This window comes from Anopheles coluzzii, chromosome 2, assembly GCF_943734685.1.
Source record: "Anopheles coluzzii chromosome 2, AcolN3, whole genome shotgun sequence".
Classification (NCBI taxonomy): Eukaryota; Metazoa; Arthropoda; class Insecta; order Diptera; family Culicidae; genus Anopheles; species Anopheles coluzzii.
The window spans coordinates 87,472,144-87,500,068 of NC_064670.1; the positions used below are offsets into that span (position 1 = coordinate 87,472,144).

General features: G+C 44.7%; 1 protein-coding gene across 7 annotated transcripts; it reads right to left on the reverse strand.

The window, feature by feature from the left end:
- Window positions 1-190: 190 nt before the first annotated feature.
- On the reverse strand, window positions 191-27,903 carry LOC120951008 (ras-like GTP-binding protein Rho1). Of its 7 annotated transcripts, none has more exons than XM_049606200.1 (7): window positions 27,792-27,903; window positions 26,532-27,029; window positions 20,108-20,268; window positions 8,480-8,629; window positions 7,812-7,892; window positions 4,717-7,688; window positions 191-4,624 (listed from the first exon to the last, which is right to left on the reverse strand). In XM_049606200.1, exons 2-6 carry the CDS (start codon window positions 26,569-26,571, stop codon window positions 7,497-7,499), a joined length of 624 nt encoding a protein of 207 aa, XP_049462157.1. In that variant the 5' UTR covers window positions 26,572-27,029; window positions 27,792-27,903; the 3' UTR covers window positions 191-4,624; window positions 4,717-7,496. The 7 variants fall into 7 exon arrangements, with proteins under 7 accessions (XP_049462157.1, XP_049462159.1, XP_049462161.1 ...); XM_049606202.1 differs by having other exon boundaries at window positions 26,532-27,032; window positions 27,792-27,873; XM_049606204.1 differs by having other exon boundaries at window positions 26,624-27,029; window positions 27,745-27,864.
- Between the last annotated feature and the right edge of the window lie 22 nt (window positions 27,904-27,925).

Consider the following 27,925-nt stretch of genomic DNA (forward strand, 5'->3'; position numbering starts at 1 on the left):
AACAAAATTGTCTCCCACCGGTCGTCTCACCCTACACACTACACACGGCTGCGATTGTGTTTGTAGTTGACCAGCTAGCTAGCTCATCATTGCGGTAAATTCTTCTTCCTTGCTTCCTCCTGTCTGCTTTCACCTTTTCTGTTTAATAATTAGTTAATTTTTATCTATGATATTTCTAAGAGATGTAGTATGGGGGGGGGGCCCCACTGCGTGCCACCTTTCGCATGCGTGAGTGATAAAGATGTATGCAAGGGTATGTGTAATGTATTTTAGCAGTATGCATATGCTTTTCAGCACCTGCATAAGCGCGTTTTTGTTTGTTTTTGAAAAATGGATCTGCTTAATGCAAAGAAAAAATGGCATCGTGTAGTGTAGTGGATACGGGCACCGCGACAGCAACAAATTGTAGCATTAATCTGCCGCCCCTCTATCAGCTTTTGTATTGTATAATTGATACGAGCGTTGATAGTGACTAAAAGTATCAGCAGCGGAGAAGTTGTGCTCAAACCGTGCCTGTTTGAACTTGTTGTTCTGCGTCAAACACGTTTGGTTGCACCTTCATGGCTTTTGTAAACGTTTCTGTATATTATGTACGTACCACCCCCCATTATCATCATCACATGCCATACGTGTTTGCGTTAATCTTTGATTTGCCTGTTATCCATTTTTTTCTTCCTCTTTTTGTTACTATTTATTCAATTACCTTATTAGCACTATACAGCAAAGAATGGTAAATTTGTTGGGGTTTTTATTCTTCTCTTGCATTCTGCTCCTTCTTCTTATTAATGAGGCTTGATTGTGAAAACCAAATCGTGTAATTGGTGTATGTGTGTTCGAAAGCAGACACACACACTTACATGTTGTTTTACGTTTAGTTATGATCTTAATAGTTACCATCACCATGCAACATAGTCGAGGGACGAGATTGTGTGTGTGTGTTTGTGAGTAATTTGCAAATACACACCCCCATCGAGCCCTGCGGATAACCGGACACAAATGGACAAAATCAAAAGCACTCAGTCGGTAGAAAGAAAAGAAACACAGCTTGTGTGCTACAACAAATGGATCCATTATGTCCATTACAAATATGTAAACAATATAGAAAAAATGCTCTCTAAGCTTTTGATTTGATAATGATGAAACAATCAAGAATGGTAAATCAACAGCATACGTTCAAACAAGAATGATAAATCAACTTCATACGTTCAATCAATGAATTGTTGTTTTTTTCTGCGCTGTTAGTTAATCGATCGAACATAAAATCGCACAATTTTGCATTTTTTATGCTGCCCTACAGCAGTTTCGTCCTAACTATCTTGCGTCAGTGTTAGTTAGTCAGCTAGTTAGTTAAAAATCAATTACAAGAGTGTCAGTTCATACACACACACAACACCCCACAACATATAGTGTCCAACAAAACAGGGGTGAGTGCTAGGTTCATTCGCATTTTCGCTTCAAACGGCAAATGTACATCCGATCAGGAGAGTAGATGGAGCGAGTGTCGGTAAATTTCAAAAGCTTCTGTAAAAGGCCTACCTCTTTATCTAAAAAGCGTTATCGATTTGTTCGTATGTGTATATCTGATGCCAACTCCTTCTTCTCCTCCGAATACTTCTTCTTTTTAGATCGAATATGAAAAGTAGTAAGTTAATAGGGCTTGGATTAGTAGTAGTTGTAGTAGTAGTAGAAATAGAAACAATGGTAATTCAATAATAGTTTCTAGGAGTGGCTCACCACTTGTGTGTATGTTTATCAGTACACGTCAGCGACTGCGTGGTTCAGTCCAAACGACGTGCTACTACTACTATAAACCTTTCTCCACCTGTCCTCCCAAATAATGGGATTGGCTACAGAGTGCGACGGCGCTTCCATCCATCCAATATACGCTTCAAACAAAATGATTCAAAAGAGATTTTGACCTTACGCCGGACGTGGGTTTAAGCTGTCTTATCCTGCGCCCCGCGTCCAGGGGCGGGCGCATATGGGCCGAAATTGTAAAACCGTTTGGTGGGGAGGGTTGTTTCATATTTGTGAGTGTATTCTATTGCCCAGGCCTCTGCCTGCCTCTGCACAATGAATGCCGGGATGGAACACTTGTAGGATCCGTATCGTACACAGATTTTCGGTTGGTTAACGTTACTTCTAGGTGTCTGTTGTGCTACACTACCACGGGTTAATGGTAAATGACGTACGAGCATATGCACATGTTTACTCTAGCATCAAAAACTTAAAACATAAACAGAGACGACCAGCCACGCCATGGCACCATACAGTGTTTGCCAACTTGCCCCAATTCGAAAGGTGAAACAGTTAGGCGGAACACACTTCACGCCACGCGATGGGCACACAACACAAACACAAACACACACACCAAGTGGTACAGTATCGGACATTAAGATAGGACCCTTTTTTTTCAATGCACCGTGCACTTGTTTTGCCACGTTACTCGTGTTTGTGTGTGTGTATGTGTGTATGTGTGTGTGTGTATGTGTGTGAGTGTGTGTGTGTGTGTGTGTGTTTGTGTGTGTGTGTGTGTGTGTTTGTGTGTGTGTGTGTGTGTGTAGTAGTAGAAAGTGAGTGTGCTTTTTAATGTGTATTTGCAAGTGCGCGGGTTTGTGTCTGAAAAACATAGCTTGCCATGATGTCATATTGCGTTGAAATTATTCTTATTATGTGTGTTATCATGTGAAACATTGTGCGTTTACACTTGGATAAAAACTAAAGTTTGCATCGACAGCAGCCCTTGTTCCTCGGACGAAAACGCAGGTGTGCTGTTTCATGAATGTGAATGCGACACCGGTGCGAAATGGACACACGCACAATAGCAATGAACTCGGCATTCTCTCACAGGTGTTTCTCCAGTGCACGCCATTGAAAGGCCTTCGTGCATCTCTGCGTTGCACGTTGTGTGCGAATGGTAAACTTTGTGCGTGCATTGAGCTGGCGCGCAGTTGTTCTTTTCAATGGGCGTTTTGTTTCATGAGCGCGGCAGTATTCTGTTCTCGATTTTGAAGGGAAGACGCTTACTCGCGTACTCGTTGATAGTTTTTATCCATGCGATGTTTTCGCTGCTCGACAACGATGTTATTCATCGCGTATAGAAGTAGAACGCAGGCAGAGCACGGGATCAGCCGTGTCCAAGTTTTTAACCAGCGCGTTCTTGACGGTCCAAGCAAGCAATGTTAGTAACAATGGGTCGAGGTAAACGTTGTACCGATTATCAGCGCCATATGTAAAAGCGAATGGCTGCTGCTGGCATTAAGCGCAAAAGGATCGAGTTCGTAATGGAACGATCGCGCACTTTTGTGGCAAACGCGCTTCGGACAACCGAAACGTGCTTAGACAACTGAAACGCGCTTGGACAACCGAAACGCGCAAGTCAACCGGTCGTCCTCAGAAGACCACGGCGAAAGAAGACCGTAACATTGTTAATATATCGAAAACACACTGATCGCGAGGGCGGTGGTCCTGCTTATCACACCAAAAACCTAACCCAAAACACAAAAAAGCTACTTACAAATCTATCCGAAACGACCTACTTGTGAAACAAACACACACATCAATACACATTCAAACATACATCCACACACACACACACACATGCACACACACATACACACACACATACACACACATACACACACACACAAACACAAACACATACAAACCACACATAAACTTGGCCCAACGGGTGCACGGTGCGTTAAAAACCCAATGCCCTGTCTTTCTGTCCGATACTGTAATAAACAGCAAGTGGTTGTATTACAAATGATGGCATTTGTGACAAATGCGCCTAAATGTATGCACTACTTAATAATAGATGCTAAAATACCCGATTTAGTTGTTGTTAGTGTAGGTAGGAGCTTACTTCCTACAGAAACACGTTACTGAGAACGATTTTTGCTCTTGCTGCGCGCGCTCTCTCTCTCTCTCTCTCTCTCTCTCTCTCTCTCTCTCTCTCTCTCTCTCTCTCTCCTTGTTCTCTACCCTAAGCTTCCTTTGCTGTCTCAAGAATAGCTACACAAAGTAGATCACCATCAGATCGACTGACACAAGAATTTAAAAAAAACATACCCACACATTGCAAGAGATGGATCTCGTGACACACTCAATGCCCTCAACATGATTACTAGCCTGCCCTTTTCTATCCAATGACGGGGGATATTGTGTGCTACCCGTAGATAGGGTGTGGAGGGACTCTCCAAATGCATACAACTCGCAAATTTCCTCACATGTAAACATCACGAACGGTCCCAATGTGTTACGAACATACCAAGAAGTTACAGCTACGTGTACACTCACATGAACAACACAACAAACAGATGCCACCAAACAATCACACACACTACCCGAACACAGGGGGGAAGGGATTCAGCATGATCAATCCGATCGTTCGCACGTGACTTCATTCACCGACACATACACACATGGAGTGCATGTGCATCTCTGTGCATAACGTCCCTGCTTTTGGGATTGGTTAGAGAGTACGTTGTATTTTTGCTTTCCTTCAGCATATCTCACTATTCGTACCGGTCCATTCCATTCCGAGGGCTCTGTCGCATAACCTTGACCAAACAATGCAGTTCTTTCACAGCATTTCATTGAAATACAAGGCGTTTCGCTTCTAAAAAGAAAAACAAACAGTAAACATAATACGAAGACGATCAGTATGTTGCGTTCTGTAGGTGCACGCGACTACTTACAACTTTTACTCACCTGTTCACTGTTTCCTTGTCAGCAGAAGGCTCCGACGCAATGACACCTCTCGGGGAACTCGCATTACAATACAACACATCCATTTAACGCATGCAAAACTGATCCGGGATATGATATGATCGTTGAGAACACTGTAGACATCGGCCCACACGGAGAAGTTGTGGTACAGTTTAGGGTTGGATACAGTTATTTCCCATTTCTCCTCCGTATTACAAAATAGCATGTGTTCAACAATCTCATCAACAATTACCTCGGCCATCACTACAATTACCACCACCAACCTCTACCACCATCACCAGTATTACCTCCCACGCGCTATGTTTCATACGAAGATTATCGGATTGATGTTGTGTTGTATGTGTTTGGTTTCATTTTTATCATTGGTTAGAATTTATTATTCTGCTTTCTTTTTTAAAATTCTGACTCTTCCTCTCCTTCTCTTTCTCTCTCTCTCTCGCTATCTCTCTTCCGCGCTAATTTGTGTTACCCTATTACTATCCTAGATCCGATCCGTTTTCATCATGCTTCGTGTTTCATTTTGCATATGCACTTCAATTTGTGTCTGTTTGTTTGTTTTGTTTTGCAATCATCATCGTTACTAAACGATTCCAACGCGATCCCATGGCGCGATCCCGCGACTTTTTTTCCATTTCAAAAACACACACACACCAACACTTCTCCTGCTAGTTCTGCTTTGCCAAAACAATGTGTAGCTTTTCCGGCAATGGGTGCATTCCTTCCCCCTTTACGCTACACACTATAAGGGAGAGTGTGATTTATATATAAAACACACCGAAAACAATTCGATTCCAAAAATCCGACTCACTTCCTTCCTGCCTTTTGCCGCCCCCGGGTTCATGATCCGTGGGGCTAGAAGGTGCGCGTGGTTTACAATAATGCGTGGTTTTTACCCTTCTCTGGTGGTCTGCTATGTTGCCCCCATTCAAGCACGGTCGACTGTTTAAAACATCGAAAGCTGAGAAGATGCACATGACAAAGATGTTACAATAGGGTTTTCTTCTTCTTCTCGCTTACAAATCAGTCAAACTAAATCTGCCTGATTCTCCGTTCTCTCCGGGCTTGGTACTTTTGATCATAATCTCATTCTACATGGATGGGTGTTGTCGACGTGTGTGTGTGTGTGTGTGTGTGTGTGTGTGTGTGTGTGTGTGTGTGTGTGTGTGTGTGTGTATTTAAACTTTTGCTCGGATATTTTTGCAAAAATATGCCATCGCGAACGAACGAATCATACACTCCTGGGGCTATTAAAATAAGAGTGTGTTATCTCTGCTTAACCTTCCTTTCTGCATTATACGTTCTATATATAGGGGTGTGTGTGTGTGTGTGGGAGTGGTTTGCTTCCTTTCAATTAAACTCCTATTCCGACTGTGATGAGCGCTAGCTTTCTCTGTCGTTCATGCTTTTGTTACGAAACGTTTTGCTTTTATCCCGTATAAGTGTTTTTTGTGTTGTTTTTGTTGATTTTTGCATACTCAACTCATTTACTTAATCGCTTACCGAATAGTTAATAATAAAAAAAAACCACATCTAGTAGATGCCATCTTATATATGCATGTATGTATGTATCTAAGAAGGTGTGTATGTGTGTGTTGTGTAGATAAAAACAGGAAAAATGGGACCAAATATGAGAAACATGAACGTTTGGAGAAACTATCCGTACTTTTCTCCACTCCCTCTCTAGGGCTGTGGTGTGCGCGAATGTGGATGCTTGACCTCTTCCTACTTCTGCAGACATTCTAACAAAGGCCCGTCGAATAGGGCCCGCACTTCAAAATACGTGCACTACACAACGGCAGCGTGTGATTGTTGGACGATTTGATTGCGTCCACACACCATTGCATACAAAGTTCCTGTGTTTAGTTGGGTTCTGTTGTAAAATGATTCCCTAACAGAGCAAACACGATGCAGTTCCTTTTGCTTTTGCATACCAAAACAACCCTCCCTCGCGGGGGGTGGGGGCGGTATCGGCTGAAAACGTTTTTGCCTTACACATCCTCATATTCTTTTCCATCATCATTTTCATCCTCATGGCATGCGTTACGCTAGGTACACACACATTAAAAAAGGCGTTCGTTGACTACGCTACGTTCTCCAGCATGCAGAAAACTCTAGTAGTAGTTCTTCACACACCACCAAAAAAAAAAAGGCTGGGGTGACGCGCATCACTCACCCCAAGTAGATCTATTCGCAGCTAGTGTTCACGCGTTCACTGTTGCCTGCTGTTCCCTCCTCTTTCCGTCTCCCGTCTAGGCTTCTTGTAATCCCTGGCTGTAATCCCTGGGATTGAATTGGTATGTGTTCTATCCTTTTGTTGTTTTTTTTCTTCATTTTTTTCTCCTTTTTTGGTCTGCTTTGTGTGAAAAGGTGGTCGAAAGATGTTTCTTTTTCATTCTAAAAAAAGGATTCTTTTCTTCGATCTCTGAGGCTTCTGCTGTTGCGTGTAATGATGTGGCGCTTTTACCTACGAATTAGCGTCTACACTTTTCCTTTGCCATTCCCAAAACGATTAATGTTATAGCGCCACTCGGGCCATCTATCTACTACCACCGCCGTTCTCGATCCTCCATATCTCCACCACACACACACGCTGATGCTGCGCTCTTCTACTTGCTGCTTCCCGTTGTTTGCATCGCTTTCTGCTCTCTTCGGTTGCTTTTTCTCTCTCCCTCTCTTACGATTCGCTTTACTCAACAGGCTCAGTGTTTTTTTATCCGCGCAAACACCATCGCAATAGGGAGCACAATGCTGGTTTTGCTCTTTTAGAGCAGAACACATTTACTCTTCTTCTTCTTTTTCACCTGTAACGCTGCTCTCGTAGCAGTCTCGAAAACTTCACGCACGCCCTCCTTCGATTTGGCCGAACACTCTAAATAAGCGAAAGCATTTATTTTTTCGGCCATCGCACGTCCCTCCTGTGGCTTGACGGGCTCCTGCTTCATTTTAGCCAATTCCTGCAGCACAGCCGGATGTGGATCGGTGTTCGAGAGTGTGGGGAGAGATAAAAAAAGATATCGGTTAGCGCACAGTTCACGTGTGATAGGGGATGAGAGGTGCAGCCAGGAATATATACAAACCTTTATTGTGTGTGGGTCATTTCTGAGATCTTTTTTGTTGCCGACTAAGATGATGGGTACATTAGGACAGAAATGTTTTACCTATACATAAAAAGAGAAGAAAGAAAAACATCAATATTGTTTCACCGCTTTCTACATAGTAAATACAACGTATTGCAGTAGTTTTAATCCAATGAAATACACGCATTCGGTAACGAATGCTCATTTGGCGATGCCACCAAAAGTTGAACATAAACCAGTTTACAGTGTACCCTCCTCCTTCCTAAAACATCAGTACCCCAAGCTTATATTGAGAGACCGATAGAATGATGATTCATTTACTTATGATCGCCTCGAATCGTGCGCCATGCTTCGCAGCTGCTGAGATTGCGTGTGAGTCATGGCGAATCCGCCGCTCTGCCCATTTGCCGTGTACGCAGAGGAAATTGTTTACTGATAACAAAACACGCTAAAGCAAACAAGTTCACCGAGCAGTGTGTATGTGTGTGCGTTGCAGCTATGCGCGTACTAAATTGCCGACAATGACCAAATAACAACCAAATAAGAAAATTTAAATTTAATTCTGCTCTAATTTTGTGGCATCTGTCTTTGGGGAGGGATTTAAATTACGAGCTGCGAGCTGTGAGCTTTTCAAGCTTCGTGTGTTCTGAAACCCATCTCATATTTACCTCAGGGGTCCACTTTTCGGGGATGTTCTCCAGCGAGTCGGGTGAATCGACAGAGAAGCACATGAGAATAACATCGGTGTCTGGGTAGCTCAGCGGCCTCAGTCTGTCGTAATCTTCTTGCCCGGCCGTATCCCACAGTGCCAGCTCAACCTGAAATATAGCAAAGTAGAGAGAAAAAAGAACATCCATTAGAATTGTATTCCAAGTCTGTTGTGTGATTGTAATATGTATGATATACATAAAAAAATAATAAGGGAAATTCGGCACATTATTGAGATGGAAATAAAATATTATATTGTTATTGATACTGAAGGGGCACAGCGCTGGGAATTCATTTGAGAGCAATTATCGTATCATTCAAACCCTGGTTTCCATTCATCAATGCCTGCGAAAGTCACAACGCACGTATCATCTTCCCTTTTGCATATTTGTTTCCGCTTTAAAACACAACTGTTGGACTGTCACATTCCAAAGCCCTTCAAAAGCGGTTTGATTACTCCGGAGGGTTGAAGGAACCGTCGTGATGATCATGACGATCACGAAGGAAGTATCAAAACATCGTTGGATGGAAGTGCAACCTGAGCAGAGCAGCGAAGGAGATATCGAACACGGATGTGAGAAGTGTGAGTGTGTGTGCGCGCTAGCGAAAGCGGAAAGAAATGCATTTGACACCGAGTCGCTCGCTACCTAAGATTGGCTGATTTTTTCCCCTGATTATTTGAATGAACTTACCAATCCTATCTTTTTATGGGGACCAGCAGAGTAACACGATGAGGAAAAATAGCGATCGTGTTAAGGGCTGAGCAAAATTAAGCGAAAACGAAAAAGTGGAAAGGACAACACACCGTCAATCTTAGAGATTCTCGACATTCGACTTGGAAAGTTAATTTTCGATTCCAGTTTTTTTTAAGCCTTTTGCGCTCTATCTCTCTCGGGGGGTTTTTGGAGCGTTAAGTAAATTGTCACAATCCAATGAAGTTTTTAGCTCTTTCTTTCCTTCCCATACCTTGGTGTTTGTGTGTGTGTGTGTCTCATGATAGGTGAAAAGCAAAATTAGCGTTATCGACGACGCCGAGGGAGCATTATCCCACCGTTAGTCGTTGTTCCTCCTGGTACCTTTTAGTTACCACCAGCCAGCGCCAAACCGAGCGGTCGAGTGTGATGAAGAAACTGGCGAGGCGAGGTTGCCCTTTTCTCTGACACCAAAACTTCCACCATCACACACACACACACACAGACGCACGCATATACACACTTACAAAAAGGTGATATACCCCAATAGTTCCTCTCTCCAGGTGGTGGTAGGCAGTAGTAGGCTACGCCGGGCGCGAGTCAGCACTGTTTTTTTTGCCTCGAGTTTCCCAAACCCATATATACGCGACGACCTAACCACCACCGAGCGGTGAAGAGCAGGAGGAGGAGTAGGAGGAGGAATTTGTCTTTCGCCCTCATTCGCCACTAATTCGATATCTCTCCGGCGAAGGGTTGGCCACCCAATAATATAGCTCCTCCCTGCTGCCCCCCACGTCAGCCCTACTCAACAGAGGTCAGAAGACGTCAGGTGGATGTGGTAGGTGTGTGGGGATGGGGATGGAGAGAGAGAGAGAAGCCCTGCACGATAGAATGGAGACGAGGAAAAAGAGAAAAGCACACCACCAGCAGCACCGTGCGCGAGGCGCGAGCAGCACACCAAACAAATATGTTGGTGTGAACCACCCTGCCGCCCCCGCCGCTATCCTTCTACCACCCCCACACCATGAGACAACATTAGCGGGTGGTGTGTCTGTATGTGTGCGTACGACGTTTGATACGACGAAAGTTATCGGTGAGTTTTCTCTTATCAGTGAATCGTCCGTGTGCGCACCAGCAGCGCGAATGTCGATGGTGCTGCTGCTGTTGTCTTCGTCGCCGTCGCAGTCGTCGCCTGCTGCAGTGATATAAATTCTTCACACCTTACATCTACTACAGTACAGTGTGTTCGGATGGGGGGGAAGAAAAACGTGGCAACGCACGGGCGGTCAAAGAGGCTCTAAGCTGGAGTGTGACGGCTGGAGAGATGTGGGAAAGGATGCGCGCCTCTCTCTCTGCATTGGGTAGCGATAAGAAGCGAAGGTTTGCGTGCGTTATCCGCGTACGATGAGCTGGAGGCACGAGGAGGAGATACCATTCGCCGGAGCAGCATGTGTGTCTATGTATTGGTGGCAATGTTGCGCTGATGTTAGAGATGATACACTGTGGTGTATTCTAAGGGAGCGGAGGGTTGTTTTTTTGTGTTATACCTCCACTGCCAGATTTCTTATCTTTCCCCAGGATGGGGAGAAGGGGGAATCGTAGTCCCCATAAGCGACAGTTTTCTAGAATCGGACAGAAACCTTAGCTGTAACAGCTGCCGCCTCTGTCCCGCGGGTTTCGTTACTCTAGCGCGCGCTTGGGCTTGTGTCTAGGGCCTCGGTGATAGTGGTACCCATTCCAAGAAAATGCATGACCTGAGTGAAGAGCTGCATTGCACAATAGCTTCGGGGGGGGGGGGGGGGGGGAGAGGAGGATGAGGATTGTTATGCGCGGACTTTCCCTGCCACTTCAAAGGGTGCTCTGCGATGGGGGCGAGACGTTCAGTTGATTGTATGTATTGTATATTGCTCTCTCACCCTCAAGCGGTCACCATCTCATCTCAGCAGAGACCCGTGGGGCCGAGGCAATGGAGAAAGAGCGATACAACTTTTTACCAACCAATGACTAATTGCAGAATTGTTTCCGGCTTCTAGTATATTGCGCTGCTGTTCGCTGTTGCTACTGACTGCTGCTGTTGCTACTGCCCACTGCTTCGGTTTGGTGTGGGCCTCTCATCGCATTGCAAAATTAAGCCACAGCATTATAAGGGTCTTTGCGGCAATGCGAGTGAAAGAGAGACGACGAGCCCCAAAACCAATGATGTCGGCAATCTAGTGCCTCCCCCCCCAAAGGCTTGTTTTCCGTTTCATTTGTTCAACCGAACGTTACAATGCAAAGGCAAATTGTTATAACGAGTTGCTGCAGCTTGCAGACAATGCACAGAAGAAAAAAACAACAACGGCAACATGGGGAACATGATGAACATGACAAACAAGCGAAAGGAAACACAAATTAAGCAATTGTACAATTAATTGCTGACAGAATGCATAATGGAGTTTCTCTAGTTCATAATCATGCTCGGAGTTGGCTTTTAAATATTAGTCCTTGAATACTAATCTAGTTATTAGTATTAGTCCTTGATAACTAGATCAGAATATCAGAATATATTCGGTTTATTTGAAAATAAATTTAACAAAATGTTATTAAGAAAACATTGTGCGAAGCGGAATTCTTGTACTTGTAACTAGTGATGGGTAATCCGGAGCGCAGTCATGAATCAACTCCGACTCCGGTGCGCAAAATATGACTCCGGCTCCGGATCATAACTGGATTCGACTCCGGATCACTCCGGATTACTCCGGATCACTCCGGATTACTCCGGATCACTCCGTATTACTCCGGATCACTCCAGATCACTCCGGATCACTCCAGATCACTCCGGATCACTCCGGATCACTCCGGATCAGTTTTCGTACATATTAGATGTACGACTTGAAAGTCAATGAACTCATCAAGAATTGTCTAAACGATAATGGACAGTCATTCCGGATCCGGAGTGATCCGGAGTGATCCGGAGTAGTCCGGAGTGATCCAGAGTAATCCGGAGTAATCCGGAGTGATCCGGAGGACTCGGAGTCGATGAGTCCGAGGATTTTCCCGTACGCACTACCCCCCCCCCCCCCCCCCCCCCCCTCCGCGAAACAGTCCGGAGCAACTCCGAGTCAGACTCCGAGGGATGCCGGAGTCGGATCAATCCGAAAAAAATTGTATTTACCCATCACTACTTGTAACTAGTGATGAGAAAAATGAAGTTTTCGTCGGAATCGATTCCGAATAGTAGTTCCGGAATCGGCTCCAGAATCGCAATTGGTTCGGAAATTATAATCGACTTCGATATCGGAATCGGTTTCGGCATCTCCAAAACCATAGACGTTTAGAGGTCCAATGATGCTACGTATTGATAGGCGCAAAGAATCAATATTTAACTATAAGCGATCATTCCAATTATGGAGTCAATCCTGATTCCGTTACCAGAGCAAACTACGATTCCCTGGTCGATTCCGATTCCGGAGCCGATTCTAATTTCGGAATCGATTCTGAAGTCGCCTCCGGAATCGGCTCCAGAATAGGCTCCGGAGTCAACTACGGTATTGGCTCCGGAATCAGAATTGATTCCAGCATGAGAATCGGCTTCGGAATCGATTCCGAACACGGCATCGGATAGGAACGATCCCGAGCTCCAACCACAATGGTAACACGTGGTTGCTTGAAGTGAGGAGCAAGGCGTACCACACATCATTGACCCTGAACGAGGTCAATAGTAAGGCAAGTCGTAGTCGGGTTCAAAATAAATAAAATTCAAGTGCAACAGGATATGTACATTAACCAAGAAAAATACATTCTTTGAATTAGATTGCAAAAAAATGTGGCTCAGCTGGCTAACAATTATGAAACCTTTAAATATATTGATGAACGACATCTAATTAAAAGAGTAAAAATTGTATGTAGCATCTTTCAAATTTATCAGACGTCTAATGCTATAGAAACTGTACGAGCAGTGATTTTAAAAGCACCTCCATTACCTTGAAAAACGATAATACATTTTTTAGTATTTTCTAAGCTCTCACCCATCAAATCAAACTGATACAGCTATTCTCGAGAAGCATATCAAAGGCAGCTCATAGATATAAATCTCTCACACTAGTCGAGTCTGTGTGTATGTAAATTGCCGCTGAATAATCGATCCGAGTTGAAGCACAGCATCACCCCGCCCCGCCCGCCGTTGCATATTGCCAGCAAGCAAACCCGGACAATGTAATCCGGTTGGCGATTGCAGCGATATGTGAAGCTTTCCCTAACAACTATAAAATGGAGGGAGTTTTATTATTCACCTTTTGCATCGACCGTTCGTCTCGACCGCGTACGAAAAAAAAAACGAAGCAAGGTGTAGAGCGCGCCGCCTGTCAGGGTCAGTTCTCATCTTCTAACCTCCGTAAAATAAAGCTGACATCATCCGTTTCAGCACCACATCCCACTAAGAGAGCCGAAAGGGCAACTGGATACGATCGTATATTGTAAATGAGCTAAGTGAGTACTTTGTGTACATGATTCAATCATCAAAAGCACTTTTTTATTCTAAGATATGTTTAAATTATCTTGTTTAAGTGTGTGAGGTACCTACTATTCTACCGTTTTCGAGAATATTTGCAAAGGGTTCGCAAAATGTTGCAATTTTCAAGTCCACGTATCCTTTTTCTATTATTAGGAGGACGATTTATTTTAATACAGTCCCAGAAATAGAAATATGGTAAATCGCCCTACGGCATTCACCTTTCACAACCTTCGCTTCGATTGATCCCTTTTAGCAACGTCCATAAAAGGGTTAACACGCGTACATCCCGGCGCCGGATAGTGTCCAAAAACATTCCAGCCAGAAATACAGAATGTTCGAATGGATAGAAGGTTCGGTTCGAATCATCCGAAACTCCTGAATCGAAAATGGAACATTCAGCAACAACAACGTCATGGAGATTTGACAGACATGCTGCTGCTGCTGCTCTGGGGGCTGCCATCCTCCGCGTCTCTCAACGGACACACCACAGGATCTCGTCAGAGTCAGGCTAAAAATAGTACACGTGAGAAAGGCCGACCATCTAATAAAACGGAAGCAAATCATATTAGCAATAGCCGCACCAATCCAACACAACACGCAGAAAAGAAAATGCTCCACACGTGTGTGCTTAGGGTGGTGGTCACAGCAAATGGGCAGCAAGCGATTATTTAACGCTCTTCTGAAGTGATGGAGATTTCGCGTTCCACTGACCGGGTCCCAAAGGGTAGCAAGCTTCTTAATTCCTTCCCGAACAATCATCGCTTGCTGCTGGCTGGCTGGCTTGCGATTCTTGCTAAACTAATGAGACATTGGATCAATTTTCAGGTTCTACGCCGAGGCGCGCGATAAGGAATCAAAACAAAAGCAGCGGTAGTAATAGTAATAAAAGAAAAACAGCTGAGAGAGAAATTTGATGAAGCTCCAAAAAAGCTCCAATTATCCGACGATGTTTGCGCTAGCTACTACCACTACATGGCTTGATCGTTAAAAGGTCAGTCTCTTTATGGGAAATAATGATCATCGAAAGTGATACTCCCTCTCTACCTGAGTTGTTGCCGCTTCTCGATATTGCTAACAGTATAATGTGAATGTCGAGAAGAGTGTTGAAAAGAGGTAAAATAAAGGGAAGCAAAAAAGCAAACGATCGTTTCCGCGTCGTGAGGCTCCCTTATAAAGAAATTGCGGTGACCCAATGGCATAGGAATTTCAACAATTTGCAACGTGAGGAGAGCACCTTCCCCGTCTGTTGCTTGCAGTGGAAGGTTTGAAAAAAAGCTCCAAACATCTTACTTGACTGCTATTCTCAAGTAAAGAGACCATTTATGGTGTTCTTTTTAATTTCATTTTTTAAATGTGTTTTACTTAAAAATGGTTTTGTAATTCATAAAACACAGAATGAAACTGACTCAGTTTGCGTATTACACTATTTTTTTCTGATCAGTTTCTAATGTGAACGTCATTATTCAACAATTGCAAGAGGTTTTTTCAACAGCCCAGCTGTCACAAATAATGACAGCTGTTGAAAAACATCTTGCAAGTTTGGAATAATATTGTTTGCATTGAACTGAACTGAACGGGAAAGTAGTTTAAAATAATATTTTAAATCTTTTAGAATTTTAGAAAGAAATGTAATAAATTATTAAATATTTTGTAGCACCTAAATGTACGACATGTAGCATTTAAATCCACGTACTCTATTAACCTTAGCGTATTTTTAAAGAAGACAAATGATCTGAAAACGGTATTTTGTGTCATGTGGTCCTCCACTCCCCAACATTCATCTCATTTCGTTTGGTGGAGCCGCCGAGATGTATGCTCATTGCAGAATGGGGAATGGCTTTGCTGGGGAAACGTCCTAAGACCATGGTGGCCCCGCGTAGTTCTAGCCAAAGAGCCATGGAGGGTAGGCGGCGCGTGGCGGGGAGATTTGGAAAACCAGATTTTGATTGACGCCTGACACAGAGGAACGTGGCGCGCGAACTCGCAACACACACGACGCAAGCAACAGGATTCGCAGGTATTCGCGATTTTTGAGTGCAGCAAATCGACGTCTGAAAAAGGGCAGCGTGGATGGGTGGTGGTGACTGATCGTACAAGAACGCGTAGCGGGAGCAACGCAAAGCCAGCAAACCATTTAAATAAGAACCACACATACCGCGCGCTCTCGACCATATTCCTCCCGCATACCCCCCATCTCCTTCTTCGACCAACGGAATGCATGCAGCAATGTGTGGTGAGAGTTTGAAATTTTGCGTTTCAATCATATAAATATTGACCATGAGCGAGCGCAAAACGGGCGTTGTGCGCGCGCGTGCGGTCCAGAGCCGCAGCAGCAGCAGCAGCCGCCGCTTGTGGTCGTTGTTTGTGCATTTGGGATAAAATGGCCATCGGGAGATGGTGTCCGGTAGGCATGTGTCGGTCGGTGCTGGTGTGCTCCTTTTGCGTGTGTTTGTGTCGGTTTAGCTGCACGGTGGTATGCTTTTGGAAGGTATGCACACCACCCAGCTACATGATGATCGATGAATTGGCCGGCTGTTGCGCGTTTTATAAATTATGTTTCGTCACGGAAAAAATCGTGGAATATTATATGCCGGTATATAATACGTACAAAAACGTTCATCGCAAAATCGCGATATACAAAGCAAAAAGCTATAGTGTAAAATGGTGGAAGGGATAATTTCTGAAGTAAATTTGTGCGAGCAGATCAAAGCCATCAAATCCGTTCAATCCCTTGGCCAGCTGCCAAGAACAACAATAACAAACAGCAAACCACGCACGGACATTCCATACCAGACGATTCATCATCACGGCACAGAAAATAGAACGGAAACCATTCCAAATAAAGCTTTAAAATTGATGAGCAATTTAAATCGAAATAAGAATGCATGCCTCTGTCCTTTTTGCTACTAAGACGAATGAACGAACTTTTTGTTATGAAATCGTTGTTTATGCAGCATTCATAAAGTCAGTGACGGATAACCGATTGTTTGATAAACAACAACACATAAAGAATGTTGTAATAAATCGTTTGTTAATTAGTTTCCTGGTTTTGTACATTTTGTATTCTCCATTGAACATTTAGCTGCTTGAACTAAATATGTATATAGCATTTGTTAGCTAAAAAACATTTTTGCTGCATCACAACAATAAAAAAATGGATTCAACCATTGGAACACAGCACGGAATCAACCGAAATAAAACGAAGCCACAACTGGAAAAATCCGGAATTGAACAGCAAATTATGTGGCTAAAGAAACGGACCACAAACAGAGGAAAAACGAAATGGTGATAAAACAGACGGCACAAGAAAAGACAACAGTACACAACTTAAATTAGTAAGTTGAACTAACTCTCGACAAGGGGAACGCGTCTGCCGCAGCTCTGCCACCGTGTCTTGCGCAAAACAAAGGTAAAAGAAGCAACACAAAACGTTCGCCATTAAAAGTTTTGGCCAACATGAGGTGTACTATATAACGTCCCCCATCGAGTGACCGGAAAAAAGGAAAGGGAAACGCCACGACACACGATGTTGAGTATTTTTTATGAGCCTTTTTACTCTTCCAGTAGCTCACCCACCGGCTGGAGAGCCCGAAATTATGAAACAAAATCCTCGATCACATTTTCAATAAAATATAAAACATAAAACTAGATGTATCTACCATGTTCCAATTGTAAACCCTAATTTAATAGCAAAATGAAAGATATTACATGTTTTATGCACCAAAGCTGATCGTCACATAACATTCAAATTGGCTGCAAACTGCTACGGGATGCGCAAACTATCTTCAATTCTGTCAGAATTGCAAACCGCAGCAGCAAACCATGCAGCAATAACAGGTTCGTTGTAAATGTTAATAATCCCCTAACAAAACCCAGTGCTCAAGTGTGTTCCTTCCTCACAAAAGAGCACTTCTACTTTTCATGATCCTTTCGCGATCATCGCACGAGCCAGCAGAGCTTGTGAGCGTCGAAGAATATGCAGCCAGCCGGGCGCGGCAGAAGCAGCAAACAGGAAGAGAGTCTTTTCCGCACTTTAGCATCATGGGGGCTCCCGCCAACCAAAGCAAGCACCCGCTAACGAGGCCAAGTGTGGACAGACATGTGTGGATCGCGGTGTGCGCGCGCGTCGTCTGCGTTGTGCTGCGCTATTCTTGCTCCGACGCCGTTCCATCATAAAAACTCCATAAAACTCTCACTCTCGCGTGCCTCCTCTCGAGGAGTAAGAGGGATAAGGGGTGCGCACACTTTTTGCGGCATGCTGATGGCTGGTGGGAAGAAGTTATGGCCCCGTCCCCGATGTGGTGATGATGTTTTCAAAGCGTCTGGGAAGGAGAGGATGGAGCTATGAAGATCAATTGGTTCTAAGCATGGGCAATTTGAATGCCTCGGACTTCAATCCCGGGTAGCTGCGTGCCTAGTTAGCAAAATATTTTAACACTGTTTTCCAGCATTTGCCAGAGTAGAGAGTGTGTGTGCAACGGAGTTTTACATTTCCTAGAACGAAATGAATGTTACACAGGCGCTTCTTCGTACCGGCGGCAACAGCAGATCGACTGTTGTTGGATCGTCGGAAAGCGGTTAATGTTAACGTGTGCCCGCTCCCCTTCTGCCCTTTTTCTGCGCTCGGGGGCCAGCAAAGGAAAAGCAAAGGCAAGCAAAAATGCTACTCCATCGTGTTCTTGATCCCCGCACGCTCGCATAAAACACACCCTTGAGGGGATAACTTCATCCAGGGGGACGACGACGACATGGTCCACCGACGTTCTTGCCATCCCCCCCATGGCATGGTATGTGTGCGACGTTCCGACCGGCCCAGACCCAGCCAGCTAGCCAGCCAAGTGGTGTTTGTTTATACGAAAACGCACCCTCCTCTTGTGTTGTGCTGCTGCTGCCTTTTTCTTTTCTGCTCTACTACTGGTAGGCCCGGGGGATGACCGCCACACCACAACAGCGGATGAACTTTCCTCCCTTTTCGCCATTTTCCTTTCGCCAAATGCCGCGCTCCTAGGCGTTTATTTGGCCTCCAACGAAAAGACGAATGATGGGGACGTCTCTCACTGGCTCTCTCTCTCTCTCTCTCTCTCTCTCTCTCTCTTTCTCTCTCGCTCCCGCTCCTTCTGCCAGCGACTTTAAACGAACGTGTGGAGTTTTGTGTCCCACAGAAATATTGCTGTCCCCACTACTGTGTGCACATGCGGCGTGTGTGTGTGTGCGTATGATGTGGCAGGTTCGTTTGCCTTCTTAATTTGCACATAGGCGAAGGATAGCAAAAGGGAGGAACATCATGTTACCTTACCTCCCTACTCTCCTCTGTAGCTGCATAATTTCAACCGAAAGCTTCTAATGCAAACGAAACATAATATATGCTGTTGTTAAGTATCACTCTTTGATGGGGAGCTACCTATAACAATATGTTGGAACAATGTTGGTGGAAAATAAAACTGAATGGTTTATGAGTAAGGTAAGCATGACTCTAATTCGTTCTATGACTCACTACAGAGCATTCACACATTGGTGTCTTGCTGCCTTGCAGTTTTGGTTCAATTTATTTTTTTTTGTTTCAATTTATGCCCAAATCGAACAGTGAAACGGATAAACGAAGTAACTTAAAAACGTCATGTAACGTGCAGTAGGGCAATTTTTTCAATTCGCATAGAGACGTTTGCCAAAACCATTGAAACTTTGGGTTCACTAAAAGGATTATAATAAAAATCGATTTTGAGTACCAATTCCAAAAAAAATCTTCCAAGACTTAAATAATAATCACCACGCAACCGGATAATAGCCCATCCTTGCTGCGGGGGGACGATCCATTCTAGGCTTGAACCCATGACGGGAATTTTATAGGGTCGTTCGAGTTGACGACTGTACCACGAAACTTACTGGCTGAATGAACGCTATTGACCGACACGGTATTAACACTTGCCGGTAGTTGGAGTACATTTTGTACAAAGAGCATCGTGTAAGAACTGTTTTATGCAATGAAATGTGGTCAACTGTCTCAACAAATAAGCATTACATGCAGGATAACTAATAGAAAAGTACTTCATATTATTCCTGTCCCAGCCTGTAGATAACCAATCCAACATTCGCTACAAGATAATCAAAAATTAGCTCCTTGATTTCTACAATTCAGCCACATCGGAGCGAGCTGTTGTGCAGTTTCGTTTCCTTAAAAACGAACCAAAAGCTTGATTTTCCAGCAATTAATTTAGCTGTGGCAGTGTGTGAGAACCACACACAACAATAAAGCTGATAAATCGTTCCCATTAAGACTCCCCGAGCTGACCCCCATCGCTGCTAACGATCACATGAGCCCCCGCCGTCCGTGCTGAAGGGGGTATCGAACAACGAAAGGGGCAAACACAGAAGGTAGGTGGTGGAATTGGGGTAGTATGACTCACCTGCTTGCCGTCGACTTCGATGTCGGCCACGTAGTTTTCGAACACGGTCGGCACGTACACCTCCGGGAACTGATCCTTGCTGAAGACGATCAGCAGACAGGTTTTACCGCAGGCACCATCGCCGACGATCACAAGCTTTTTCCTTATAGCAGCCATTGGTTCTGTTGGTTGTTTGCGGGTGTGTGCGTATGTGTCCAAATTGCGGGACGCGGTTCCGGCCAGCGTTTGTTGTTGGCACAATGGTGGCGTGTTGTTGGATGTCACACAAGATTGATTTCACCCATTCGTGAACACACGCGTCGGGCGGCAAACCGTTGCCGGGAATAAAGACGATTTACGGACACACCGGACAGCACCAGAGCAGCGGCAGGAACGATGTCGACGATGACGATGATACGCCACGCAAGAGATAGCCCCCGGACGACGGTAGAAGGGTATCACCAGCACCAGCACCACCACCAACACAAATCCGGACGCGGGTCGTTGGAAGACGCGAAAATATTCCAAGCAAGAAATACACACGTTCGAAACGCAGCGAAATCCGCACCCAACGGAAAGAGAAAACACGGGCAAACAGAGCGGGAGCGCGTCGTCGTCGTCGACGATGAGCCAACGGGTTTGAGTGTGTATGCGTGCGTATGATGGGAGCAGCAGAGATAGAGCGAGACAGACACGGCACGGACGTTACAAGCGAAGCAACCGTTTGACGAAGGGCGCGCGCACACGCACACAATCACACACAGCCGTACGGCGCACACGGTTTTACGCACACGGTCGTCGATGATGGTGTCGCGCGATGGGATGATGGTTTTAAAGAGAGAAGAAAAAAGATTGTTGCGTCGTTGTTTCGTTTAGATTATCGGACCGGAGGGGACGAATTTCCACACCAAAGAAACCAACCACACGCACACACGACCGGACCAATACACAGGACGGGCAACAAGGCGTTTGCCGCACACGCGCGCACACACAGCACACACACACAGATACACCGTTCAAGTGTAGCATTTCAAAATTTCCATAGGCGTAAACGCGTACCCCATACACACAATGGCACCGGAAGCATCACACACACACACACACACATACGCGAGCGCAAGAAGGGAGCGATATCGTCATCGGTGGAATTTTGAGACAATCATCATGGCGATCGCGGAATGTCTCGGGCGCGTTCGCGTGTCGCACCGTCGTGTGGCCATTGAGAGACGATTAATTTTTCAGTTGTGTTTTTGCATGCAGCATTAATTTTGCATAATGTTTCCGTATTTTTTTATGTAGATTTCCATTGCGTCGTATTCACAAGAATGTGAATAATGGGACAATTTTTTTGGTCGACCGTTTTCACACACATTGACAGCGCACACACACACGCGTTTTTTTTGTACAATCACCAGCGTAAAAGCGCGCGCACACAGGACGAACGTTATGCACACACATACACACAAGCGCACACGATCACCACGTACGCACACACATACACATACGGTAACAGGAGCCCGAGATGACCCGTTCGCGATCGGGCGAGACGGCGGGTCAAGAAAAGGAGACGCACGGAGCGCAAGAAATATCGGCATCACATCACCCACCCCCCACGATTCCGCAAGTTACGTTTTTTCGTGCACACAAAGCGACGACGACGACGACGATGATGACGGTAGTGGTGAAGAACGACACATCCGGTGATGTTCCGCGATGTCCAGCAGGTCGCATTGCAGATCGTCGTCGGTCACCGTATGCGACCCGATCGGTGCGGAACATCCGTGGACGGGCGACGGGCGCGCACGCAGCAAGGGTGTGTCAAGAAGGGCGGTCAAAGGCAGACGAGACACGGCAATGATCCGCGGCGTTCGGGGATGATTTATTTTCAGCACACACCACATATCGATGAGCGATGGGGAGCACACAGAGCAAGAGAGAGAGGAAGTAGCAGCAGCAGCAGCAGCAAGATGATGATTTCCATGAAAAAGAAAGAAAGAAAGAAGAAACGTTCACAGACGAATTAGCAAGAGATGGTAAAAATGTGGTAGTAGATGAGTAAGCTAAGATTAAAATCTTTTTCACTGTTGCGCTTCTCGGAAAACCAACTGTGCGTGTGTGCTTGAGGTGTGTGTGCTCTGCTACGGCTGCTCGATTGTTGGTTGGGGAAAAATGTTCCCTCTTTGCCCGGGGGTTTTGTGTCCAATTCCAAATGTGAAACTGGGAGAATAGGGGAGAAGGGGAAGTCGGCCGCCGCCGCTGTCTTCAAGGTCTAACCAGCAAGAGCAAACCACCGAAACCGATAGAGGGAGGGACACACACACGGCCCCTGGTTTGCAGAGCTAATGCCACGGCATCACACACCAGAAAACTCGTCGTACCGTATGTGCTTCACCTAGATGATGGCAAAATTTGCACGCGCAAGGAACAAAATTGACTCACTCGTTGCACCCTTTTCTTTAGTTGGAAGGAGGAGAGTTTGCTTCTTTTCACGTAAGCACCACACACTAAAACTGACGATGACGACTGACACACGACGAAGACGACGACGAGACTGGACAAACACGGGGAGTGGAGCTTTTTCTCGAAGCTAAAAAGTAGGCGCTGTTGCTGCTTCACCAATACGCGCACACACACACACGTACGGTATGCCGCTCGCACACATACGCACACACAACGGACCCGGCGGAACCCGAGGTTGGTGACGTTAGAGTTTCGTCCAGTTTTTCTCTCTTAACGAAACCACTACACAGCTGTTTAACGAACGAATTCAAATGTTCCGTTGAACATTCGCCGGCAAAAATATGTTGTCCTTTCATTTTCACCCCCAAAGTGGCGCGGTTGGATGGAGGGAAACTTTGTTTTTATATTAAACCATTCATCCATCATCAGTTGTCTTAAGTTGGCAGTTCTACGAAAAGGCATAGCAATGATGTTCTGTTATCACATCTTTCGACCAGAAAATACAGTGGAGGAAGAACATAATTTTTGTTATTAGGAGATTATCACATAACGAGAGCAAGCATTAAAAACTTCGTATAAATTCCCCGATAGAGTTAAAAAAACAAGTAAAATCTAATTATGTTCCTATCCCTTTCTTCCGCTTAACACATTTAAATCTATTCCAATCAGATTAAAGATCATATTTCTATGCTTCTGTTTCCTTCAAAGGGATGAAACTGTCAAAACCCCTATCTTCGGGAGCAGTAAATTGTCTCCCTAATCAGAACCGTGAGTGTGTGTGTTTTGTTGTCTAAATACCATTTTCAGATAAGAAGCTACCATACAGCATCGGCAACAAAAAATTATGCAGATAATGAACCACAACATAGCAAGATGATGGATGAACGGTTGAACACAGCGAAGTGGTGGTGTTGTTACTGCCAACAAACGCATTGTGAAGGACACTTAACAATTTCACAGAAGAAAAAAAGCATGAAAAACAGCAATGGTGTGTGCACATGTTATCAGGCAGCTAGAATTAGACTCGACATCTTGCATCACGCTTTGGAGTGGTTTTAAAATAAAAATCTTAAATAAGTAAAGGTAACCTATAGGCTAGGTGTACTAATAGATTTTCACAAAAAAAATGTTCAAAGAAAAAAGAAACGTGACAACAAAATCATCATTTCAGAAAAAAAAACCATAATTATGTACAACAATCCTTTGTCTTTGCCATCGTTTAAATTGCTATTATTAACCCTAAAGTAAAATGTCCGTTCGAAGAACATTTTTGCATGTGAAATATTTGCTGACAAGACCTAAACAGTAATATGATGATAAAAATTGTTTCTAATAGGATAGTTCTAAAGACTAAATGACCATTATTACAAGGTTTTCCAGGAGTTATCATAGCTATGGGACACTTTATTGACTTTTTCTTCCGTGAAATGAACTTAACCCTTTCACGACCATAGGATTACAATACTATAGTTAATATAAAGTAAGAGAATACTACGAATAAGTTGTTTTATTTTGTATTCGTTCAGAGATATATTTACCATCATCGACATATGTTTTATTGTGGCGTAATGTTGTGACGTGACGAACAAAAATTTCAATCAATAATAATTTAACACGCGATAACGATTTTTGTTCAAGAGAAAAATATTTCCCTTGGTCGTGAAAGGGTTAATATAATGGGAATTTAACTCTATAGCACCCTTATTGGACAAATCCAATAGGAATTTCTAAGGAGCCTGTACAAATAGGGTGCACTTTCTGTATGAAAGAGTCAAGGAAGTGTCCTACAACTATGAAAACCTCTGGAAAATCTTGTAAATCTAATTAATTACATGTTCTCCAATAAAGATCTATGCATTCATGTGTGTACGCACTTTTTCGTGCTTATTTGTAATTTTAATTTGCAATGAATTCGATTATTATAGCCCTTACATGAGCGTCAGAAAAAAACAGAAATGATATTTAAATTGCGTAACTAAGATTATAAATTACACAATGCAAACACACTTTCCCTCCCCATCTTCAATTCATCGTTTAACTAGCCGGGACAACTTTACGAAAATGTCTTACTTAACAAAACAGAACTGCACTCCCTGCCAAGTCAAGTAGGATCCAATGTTTGACAATCCACTAACTACCGTTCCCGCGGCGAGACCCCAAAAAGTATTGGCAGTGTACCGGATAGGTAGAAGCAGCACAAACACTACCGTTTTAGGCATACACTTTAGTGGTGGGAGCTAGAAATCGAACCTATCCGATTCCGATTCCGGAGTTGATTCCGAGCCGATTCCAAAGTTGAGTCCGAAGCCGTTTCCGGAGTCGACTCTGAATCGGTTCCAGAATCGGAATTGACCTGGAAAGCACAATTTTACCCGGTAACGGAATCAGGATTGACTCCAGAAATGGAGAAAGAAAGCTCCGGAAAGATAATCGGTTCTTGAATAACAAGTTTCAGAAGCAAAATCAGTCCGAGAATCTCGATACGAATGGATCGTTTACAAATAAGTTTTGATTCTTTGCGGCTATTAATACGTAACATCATCATTGGACCCAAACGTTTATAATTTTGGAGATGCCGAAATCGACTCCGTTTCGAAGCCGATTCTTATTTCGGAGCCAATTCCGATTCCGGAGCCGATTTCGAATCCAGATCCGATTCCGATTCCGAAGCCGATTACGGAGACGATTTCGGAACTGATTCCGTACCTACTATCCGGATTCGATTCCAGAAAACTTCGGAGCTAGCTGGAATCGATTCCGACAAACTGTTCATTTTTCCCATCACTAATACACTTACACACGCCGCTCGTCTTGGTTGTCTCGGGCGTGTTGCTATCAATGCGGAACGCGAGAACCCATTCCCAAAAGCAATTGGAGCGAGTTTGATCCAGTTCCGACTGGATAACCACCATCGCCTCATCGTTCTGATCCTCCACGAGGCACCACGCACCATGGAGATAGATGGAAGGTTCACCATCTACACATGCGGCCGCGTTGCAAGCTGGACGTTTCTGTGAGACGCACAACGCAAACGCATTCATATGGTACCGCTTCTCTTCTAGGATGGACATAGCATAACGCCACAATGCACCACCCACCAGCACCCATCCATAATCATGCTGTCTTGTTGGTGTGTATGTTTGCCCGTTCGGTGTGGAGTGGGGTTCGTGTTCGCGAGTGGGTGGTGTATTCCATGCTGGCGGCTGCTATGGAAACACTCGAACGCACTACACAACCGAACAACAACGGGAACACGCGTGAGACGGCCGTCTTCGATTCCCTTCCCCTTGTATCATCGGGCAAGCCCGGAACGGCATTGTTCTCGTAGGGCAAACACCGATAAAAAGGGTGTGCGTTGTTGTTGTTGCTGGTTGCGGGTTTTTAAATTTCTTCTCACTCGAAGAAAACCACACACACTTCAATTCACACTTATCACCTGTACACTAAGCTCCCAAAAAGGGAACCATTGCGAAAGTGAGACAAAATGCATTCGGGGTGTATATGGATGCGTTTGCATAGTGTGTTGCCTATCTAAGCAGGCCTATGGAGAAAGCTAGAGGCGAAGAAAACACAGCTAACAGAGACACAGACTAGTGTTAAGCTTCTAAAACACACACATGAAACTAAACAACAAGCAGGAAAAGGGTGACAAAGCAGGTTTCGCTCCATGCCGGGGAGGAGAAAAGGGGGAATCTAAACTGTAACTGCAGCTGCAGCACTGGGATCAGGGGGGTGGGTGGTGGTGGGCTGATTGAAACACGGGGGAACTAACAACATCGGCATGCGATAGGGAAGGAATTTCATCCGATGATTAAGACATCGCGCAATTGCGAGCGCTGGGAAGAAAGATGTAACCAGACACACACACACACACACACTGGTGATGGGAGCTACAAAGCAAGGGTTATGGGACGAGGGAAAGGGGAGAGGGTGCTCTAAAACGAAATGCAAACAGTAGTAGATTACAGATGAAAACAAATAATACCTGAATTAGTTGGAGAAGAGACGCATGAAAGACACCACATTACTTATCTCCTTACACCACACATGAAACAAAACACTGCACAATGGATGTACCTTTTTTCTCTTTTCTCTTCTTCTTATTCGCGTTTTCACGTGCTACGCGCGGGCGTGTGCTTTTTGTTTCTGCGGCTGGACGACGACGGCGACGACGGCGGCGGCACGACTCTTTTCACTAGCAACAAAAACACACTATTTTAATGTAACGATCCGACCGGAGTTACAGCTGCCGCTGATGCCGAGCGATGATCGGGATGACGATGATGATGATGATGATGAGGTGACGTGTTTGCGCGGTGCCCTTTGCTGCTTTGCGTCGTACGCCAAGGGTTTCGGTCTGTTCGTTTGTCTGGCTGGCTGGCTGACTGGCCGCTTGCCTTCTCCCGGCAGTGCGTATGGGCGTTTTGTGAGTAAAATGTATCTGTTTGTATGTGTTTGTGTGTCTGGTTTCAGCTTTTCCGCACTGCTGAAGCGAAAGAGAGAAAAACGAGGGGGTGGTGATGTAGTAACAGAAAACGGGAAAAATAATAAACACAAAGGGAAAGAAGGCACCACTTTTCAGCTGTAACTTTGGTAACAGGGCCAATAAAACAAGATCCGCTGCTAGAACAGAATGCTAGAGAAGCTCTATCGAGACCATGCCAAATGGGTCTAGTGGGCAGGAAAATAGCTTTTTTCCACTCCGGGAAAACTTGCCGTCGCTCAGAGCACATTCAACACATGGCATGGAAGGGGGTGAAAGGTATTGAAGGGCCGCCCACCAACGAGGTGCCCTATATGTTTGTGTATGTATGTGTGTGTGTGTCTGTGATTTATGAATAATAATTTGCCTTCTTAGGGCAGGTTAATGCGAAATAGAATATGACGGTGCACTTTCCCCGTCCCTCCCCCTCCCACAACGGGTGGGATTCATTTACGGGAGGAAAACTGAACCATTCACTTCCCCAATCGCGGCACTTGAGGGAAGGTGGGAACAATCGGGTTCTGGGTGGTTCTTGGTCTTGTGGTATGTTTGGGGCGCTCTGGTTGCCACGGTCACTCCTACGGTTCGGGAAGAAAACTACTGCGGATCGTGTGCCTTTTTTTGGGGACAGAATGGGGATGAAAACAGTTGCACTTCTGGCTTGTCCGATACAATCGGGGCCCCCCCAAACCGAGCAGCAAGTTGTTTTTATCACCTTCAGTAGCGACTGGGAAATTCTATGTTTGGATTTTACACACACACCTTTTTTCCTGAAAAGAAAAACGTCGTCGACCGACCGAGCAAAACAACGACACGGGAAAGCGAACGATACAGAATGACAGGTTGGGTCGGGCGCCAAGTGCTATCATGCTGTGACAGATGACAATTGGGCAAAA

Coding starts and splice junctions, on each gene's coding strand:
- LOC120951008 (XM_049606200.1), bottom strand. CDS start 26,571: ATGTGGTGTCTTTCATGCGTCTCTTCTCCAACTAATTCAG. Junction 20,269..26,531: donor CTCTTCTCCAACTAATTCAG/GTATTATTTGTT, acceptor AACAACCAACAG/AACCAATGGCTGCTATAAGG. Junction 7,689..7,811: donor ATGACCCACACACAATAAAG/GTTTGTATATAT, acceptor GCTGTGCTGCAG/GAATTGGCTAAAATGAAGCA.